Source organism: Streptopelia decaocto, assembly GCF_964273445.1.
Source record: "Streptopelia decaocto genome assembly, contig: HAP1_SCAFFOLD_2434, whole genome shotgun sequence".
Lineage (NCBI taxonomy): Eukaryota > Metazoa > Chordata > Aves > Columbiformes > Columbidae > Streptopelia > Streptopelia decaocto.
The window spans coordinates 1-7,000 of NW_028117089.1; the positions used below are offsets into that span (position 1 = coordinate 1).

General features: G+C 73.4%; 1 protein-coding gene across 1 annotated transcript; it reads right to left on the minus strand.

The window, feature by feature from the left end:
- Positions 1-203: 203 nt before the first annotated feature.
- LOC309451919 (voltage-dependent P/Q-type calcium channel subunit alpha-1A-like) lies at positions 204-5,054 on the minus strand (the record flags this gene model as incomplete). The annotated part of the gene is made up of 8 exons (XM_082076617.1): positions 4,952-5,054; positions 4,116-4,223; positions 3,293-3,393; positions 2,923-3,026; positions 2,707-2,845; positions 2,137-2,247; positions 830-865; positions 204-260 (listed from the first exon to the last, which is right to left on the minus strand). The coding sequence occupies exons 1-8, from the start codon at positions 4,992-4,994 to the stop codon at positions 204-206; spliced, it is 699 nt and encodes a 232-aa protein (XP_081932743.1). The 5' UTR covers positions 4,995-5,054.
- Between the last annotated feature and the right edge of the window lie 1,946 nt (positions 5,055-7,000).

Consider the following 7,000-nt stretch of genomic DNA (forward strand, 5'->3'; position numbering starts at 1 on the left):
AGCGCGTCATGGGGCTGGCGTCCACGGGCTGGGGACAGGGACATGGGGACATCATGAGGACATGGGGACATGGGGACAGCGCGTCATGGGGCTGGCGTCCACGGGCTGGGGACAGGGACAGGACATCATGGGGACATCATGGGGACATGGGGACAGCACGTCATGGGGCTGGCGTCCACGGGCTGGGGACAGGGACAGGGACATCATGGGGACATCATGGGGACATGGGGACAGCGCGTCATGGGGCTGGCGTCCACGGGCTGGGGACAGGGGACACGCAGGGACATTGGGGACAGCACAGGGACATGGGGGACAGCGCGGGACCCCTCCAGGGAAGGGTGACCCGTGTGCTGCCCCGTGGGTCCCTCTGTCCCTCCGTCCGTCCGTCCGCAGCCTCCCCGCGCTGTCCCCTCCCTCCTGCCCCCCATCCCCCACCCGCAGCCCCCCCGTCCCGTCCCCCCCCCCCGCGGGACACGATGTCGCTGTGTCCCCGTCACCGTGTCCCCATCACTGTGTCCCCATGGTCCCAGGGACGCAGCCACACCCTGTGTCCCCCCCCGGCTGCTCCAACCATTGGGCTGCGCCGCCCCCGCCGGGGGGGGACAGGGACAAGGGACACGGGGACGTGGGGACATGGGGACATGGGGACGCTGCTCCTCGCTGGCCACGCTGGTGCTGGGACACGCGGCGACGAGGGGCCGGGGGCCCAGGGGGTGGGACGAGAGGGGGTGTGGGGGGGGAAGGGGACATGGGGACAGGGATCAGGGGTGAGGAAGGGGACACGGGCACATGGGGACACGGGGACAGGGCCCGGGGCTCTGGCACCTACACTGAGGTTATTCCCGCGGGGTCGGACCTTCCTCCTCTGCCAGAGCCGGCGCCCGCGGAGCCGAGAGAGAGAGACAGTGAGCAGGGGACGCGGGACAGGGGACACTGGGGGACACGGGGACACTGGGGGACACGGGGACAGGGGACACGGGGACACTGGGGACAGCAGGGACATGGGGACACGGGGACAGGGGAACGCATCTGCCATAGCCAGCCCCAGGCAGCACCTGCAGGGAGAGAGGGTGAGCACAGGGGGGACACTGCGGGGGACACTGTGGGGGACACCAGGGGACACCAGGGGACACAGCAGGGCACAGGGGGCAGGGGGTCACGGGGGGGGCGGGGCCCCCCCGGCAGAGCCAAGCAGCGCCGGGCGAGCAGCAGCGATGAGCGGAGCAGCCAGAGCGTCCCTGTCCCCATCCCTGTCCCCAAGCCCCCGGCACACGGGGGGGTGACACCCCAGAGCCGGTGGTGACACCCAGAGCCGGTGGTGACACCGCAGAGCCGGTGGTGACACCCCGAGCCGGTGGTGACACCCAGAGCCCGTGGTGACACCGCAGAGCTGGTGGTGACACCCAGAGCTGGTGGTGACACCCAGAGCCGGTGGTGACACCCAGAGCCGGTGGTGACACCCCGAGCTGGTGGTGACACCCAGAGCCGGTGGTGACACCCAGAGCCGGTGGTGACACCCCGCCCGCGGGCGAGCAGCGGAGCAGCCAGAGCGTCCCTGTCCCCAGCGCAGCATGGGGTCCCCAAAAGCCACGCCCCCAGCAGCGCGGGGGGGGGCGCGGGGGGGCGGGGGGGGGCGCGGGGGTTGCGGGGGGGTGCGGGGTTGCGGGGCGGGCCCTCACCTGCGTGTCGTTGGGCAGGCGCGGCAGGGAGGGGGCGCGGGGGGCGCGGGGGTTGCGGGGGGGCACGGGGGTTGCGGGGGGTTGCGGGGGGGCGCGGTGCCCTCACCTGCGTGTCGTTGGGCAGGCGCGGCAGGGAGGGGGTGCGGGGGGTGCGGGGGGGGGCCCTCACCTGCGTGTCGTTGGGCAGGCGCGGCAGGGAGGGGGCGCGGGGGGGCGCGGGGGGGTGCGGGGGGGGGGCCCTCACCTGCGTGTCGTTGGGCAGGCGCGGCAGGGAGGCGGCGCGGGGGGCGCGGGGGGGTGCGGGGGTTGCGGGGGGGCGCGGGGGTTGCGGGGGGGTTGCGGGGGGGTGCGGGGGGGCGCGGTGCCCTCACCTGCGTGTCGTTGGGCAGGCGCGGCAGGGAGGGGGCGCGGGGGGGTGCGGGGTTGCGGGGGGGTGCGGGGGGCGCGGTGCCCTCACCTGCGTGTCGTTGGGCAGGCGCGGCAGGGAGGCGGCGCGGCCGGGCCCCTCCACGGGCAGCGCGTCGCTGTCCGAGTAGCCGTCCCTGGCCATGTCCCGCAGCTCCACCACCTGCGCCGGGGACACGGGGACACGGGGACACTGGGACACGGGGAGCCCTGGGGACACGGGGACCGGGGGAGGGGGGACATGGGGGACCCTGGGGACACAGGGACCGGGGGAGGGGGGACATGGGGGGCCCTGGGGACGCAGGGACCGGGGAGGGGGGACATGGGGACCCTGGGGACACAGGGACCGGGGGAGGGGGGACATGGGGGGCCCTGGGGACGCGGGGACCGGGGGAGGGGGGACATGGGGGGCCCTGGGGACGCGGGGACCGGGGGAGGGGGGACATGGGGGGCCCTGGGGACACGGGGACCGAGGGAGGGGGGACATGGGGGGCCCTGGGGACACAGGGACCGGGGGAGGGGGGACATGGGGGACCCTGGGGACACGGGGACCAGGGGAGGGGGGACATGGGAGGCCCTGGGGCACAGGGACGGGGGGGCCCCGCGGTGTGGCGCCCCTCACCTGGGAGCTGGGGCGGCTGTTGGGGCCGTCCCCGGGGGGGCCCCGCTCGGGGCTCCAGGTGCCCGTCCTCTGGAACATCTCCTGGGCGCGCTGGGTCACCCAGGACGGGCTGTCCCGCAGGCCCCCGGCGCGCGCGGCCCTGGGGGGAGGCGGCTCAGCCACGGCGCCGGGGACACGGGACACGGACACGGGGACACGGGGACACCGGACACTCACAGCCCCGCGCCCGGCTCGGCCGTGGGCGCCGCGTCCGGCGCCGCTGTCCCCTCCTGCGTGGGGGACGGGGGCTCCATGCGCTGGAACATCAGCGGCGTCCGGTTCTGCGGGGACACGGAGCCGCTGGGGACACGGCGGGGACAGCGCGGGGGGACGGGGACGAAACTGCCGGGATGGAGGGGGACACTGAAGGGACATGGGGAGGGGACAGGGATGGGGGGGGGACAAGGGGAGGGGACAGGGCTGGGGACACTGGAGGGACAGGGCTGGGAGGGGGACACTGGAGGGACATGGGAGGGGCCAGGGCTGGGTTGGGGACACGGGGGGGGCCAGGGCTGGGTCGGGGACACGGGGGGGCAGCGGTCCCCACCTGCTCGTCCCGCAGCGCCTGCAGCTTCTTGGCCTTGCTCTGCCGGTAATACTCCATGATCATCATGGCCGCGTAGATCTTGCCCACCGTCAGGTCGGTGGCTGCGGGGACACGGGGACGGCGGTGAGAGGGGCGGGGGACACGGGGACACGGGGACAGCGGTGAGAGGGGCGGGGGACACAGGGACAGCGGTGAGAGGGGCGGGGGACACGGGGACACGGGGACACGGGGACGGCGGTGAGAGGGGCGGGGGACACAGGGACGGGGGACACGGGGACAGCGGTGAGAGGGGTGGGGACACAGGGACACGGGGACATGGGGACAGCGGTGAGAGGGGTGGGAGACACGGGGACACGGGGACATGGGGACAGCGGTGAGAGGGGCGGGGGACATGGGGACGGGGGACACGGGACAGCGGTGAGAGGGGTGGGGGACACAGGGACACGGGGACATGGGGACAGCGGTGAGAGGGGCGGGGGACATGGGGACAGGGGACACGGGGACAGCGGTGAGAGGGGCAGGGGACAGCGGTGAGAGGGGCGGGGGACAGCGGTGAGAGGGGCGGGGGACATGGGGACGGGGGACATGGGGACAGCGGTGAGAGGGGCGGGGGACATGGGGACAGGGACACGGGGACAGCGGTGAGAGGGGCGGGGGACATGGGGACAGGGGACACGGGGACAGCGGTGAGAGGGGCGGGGGACATGGGGGCAGGGGACATGGGGATGTGGAGATGGGGGGACATGGGGACGCAGGGATGCAGGGACACGGGGATGTGGGGACGTGGGGCCGCGGGGATGTGGGGCCGCGGGGGGGCCCTCACACTTGTGCGGGGTGACGAGCAGGTCCAGGTTCTTGGGGGACAGGTTGGGCCAGATGGCCACCATCTCCTTGCGCAGCTCCGCGTCCATCTGCTGCTTGTCCGCCCCCCCTGCGCACGCACCGCTCAGCGCCCGGGACACGGCCACCGGGACACCGGGGACACCGGGGACACCCGGGACACCTGGGACACCTGGGGACACCGGGGACAACGGGGACACCGGGGACACCCAGGACACCCGGGACACCCGGGACACCTGGGGACACCGGGGACAACAGGGACACCCAGGACACCTGGGACACCTGGGGACACCCAGGGACACGGCCACCCGGGGACACCCGGGACACCGGGGACACCGGGGACACGGCGACCGGGACAACGGGGACACCCAGGACACCTGGGACACCTGGGACACCGGGGACAACGGGGACACCCAGGACACCTGGGACACCGGGGACACCGGGGACACCCGGGACACGGCCACCGGGACACCAGGGACACGGCCACTGGGGCACCGGGGACACCGGGGACAATGGGACACCCAGGACACCTGGGTCACCTGGGGACACGGCCACTGGGGCACCAGGGACACCCGGGGACACCTGGGGACACTACCACCCCGGACACCTGTCCCCAAGGGGACACTGCCACCCCCAGGACACGTGTCCCCCGGTGTGCCCCCCGCAGTGTCCCCCCCGGTGTCCCCACTGTTCCCCTGTGTCCCCCTGTGTCCTATGTCCCTGCCATGTGCCCCGTGTCCCCCCCATGTCCCCCCTGTGTCCCCCCATGTCCCCGTGTCCCCCCATGCCCCCGTGCCCCCCGTGGCGCGTGGCGCGTGCCTTTGGCGATCTTGATGTCGAGCGCGGTGCGGATCAGCGCCATGAGCGTGGAGTTGAAATGCACCCGTGTTGTCGTCGGCCACCGGCAGGTCCATGCGGAGCAGCCGCTGCGGGCCAGGGGGGTCACCCGGGCCCCCCGCCGGGACCCCCGCCCGGCACGGACCCCGACCCCGACCCCCCCAGCATGGACCCCGACCCCAGCCCCGACCCCCCAACCTGAACCCCCCCAACCCGGACTGCCCCGAACTGAACCCCCAGCCCCAACCCGGACCCCCCCAGCCCGGGACTGGGTGGGAACTGAGGCACTGCCCCCCCAGCCCCAGCCCAGACTCCGTCCCCCCAACCCGAACCCCAACCTGGACCCCCCAAACCCGGCCCCCCCCCAGCCCCCAACCTGAACCCCAACCCCCAGCCTGGACCCCCCCATCCCCAACCCGAATCCCCCCAACCCGACCCCCCCAACCTGAACCCCCAACCCTGACCCCCCCACCCCAACCTGAACCCCCATCCCCAACCCAGACACCCCTGACCCAAACCCCCCATCCTCAACCTGAACCCCCATTCCCAACCCGAACCCCAATCCCCACCCCGGCCCCCCCCAACCCGGCCCCCAATACCCAACCCCGAACCCCCCATCCCCAACCCAAACCCACCCCCCACCTTCCCCCCAGGCCGCGATCCCCCGTTTTTGGGGGGGGGGTGCACAGCCAAGCGGGACCCCGGTGTCCGGGCGGGCAGCACAAGCAGCACATGCAGCAGGGGGGGGTCCCGGGGCTGGGGGGCACCGGGGGGATCTCGGGGTGCAAAGTGGCATTCGCGGGGTGGGGGGGCAGGGGGACGTGCCTGATTAATGCGGGGGGGGGAAGCGATGACTCAGCCCCATGGGTCCCAATGACCTGCCCCCCAGCTCCCAGTGCCGAGCGGGTGGCAGGTGCCCCCCCCCAAAAAGACGGGGACCCCCCCCATGCAGCGCCCCCCCCATGCAGCCCCCGCCCCATGCAGCACCCCCATGCAGCCCCGCCCCCATGCAGCCCCCCCCCCCCCATGCAGCCGAGCGGGGAGCGATGGGGAAACTGAGGCAGGAGCCGCGGGGTCCCCGTGCGCCCCCCCCCCCCCCCCGGTATCCGTGACCCCCCCCCCATCTCACGATGCAGCCGAACCCCCGGCGGGGGGGGCGGGGACCGTGCAGCAGCGGGGGGGGCCGGGGGGGCTCACTGGGGGGTGAGATGGGGGGGAGAAATGTGGGGGGGGGGGGCAAAGGGGGCGACCCCCGGGGGGGGTCTGAAAATGGGCTGCGCTGGGCAAGGTGGCCGCGACCCCCAATTTTTGGGGGGGCCTGAGCTCCGGGGAGTCCCAAATAGGGGTTTTTGGGGGGGGGGGTCTAAGCCCAATGGGCACCCCAAATAGGGGTTTTTTGGGGGGGGGTCTAAGCCCAATGGGCGACCCCCAATTTTGGGGGGGGGGGGTCGAGCCCCGGGGGAGGGGGTCCCCAAAGAGTGGTTTTGGGGGGGGGGGCTGCCTGAGCCCTATGGGCACCCCAAATAGGGATTTTTGGGGGGCGTTTCAAGCGCCGGGGGGGGACCCAAATAGTAGTTTTTGGGGGGGGGGGGTCTGAGCCCAATGGGGACTCAAAATAGGGGTTTTTGGGGCGCTGTCTGAACTCGGGGGGGGGGTCCCCCAGATAGTGGGTGGGGGGGGGGGGGGCTGCCTTAGCCCAATGGGGACCCCAAATAGTGGTTTCTGGGGTCCCCCAGGGGAATTTTCTGGGGGGGTCCCCAAATGGGGTTTCCTGGGGGGGGGTCCCCAAGAGGCGTTTCTTGGGGGGGGTCCCCATGGGTTTAGGGGTCCCGTGGGTCGGTCCCGCGTGGCCGGGGGGGGGTCCCGTTCTTCCCGGCCTGTGGGGGGGGGGGGGGGGGGCGGGGGCAGCGGTCCGGCCGCAGAAAAAACAGCGAAACCCCGGAAAAAAGCCCAAAACCACAACAAAAACCAGCGCGGGGGGCGGGGGGGGGGCGGGGGGAGGGGGGATCTACCTTATAGGCCACGCGGGGG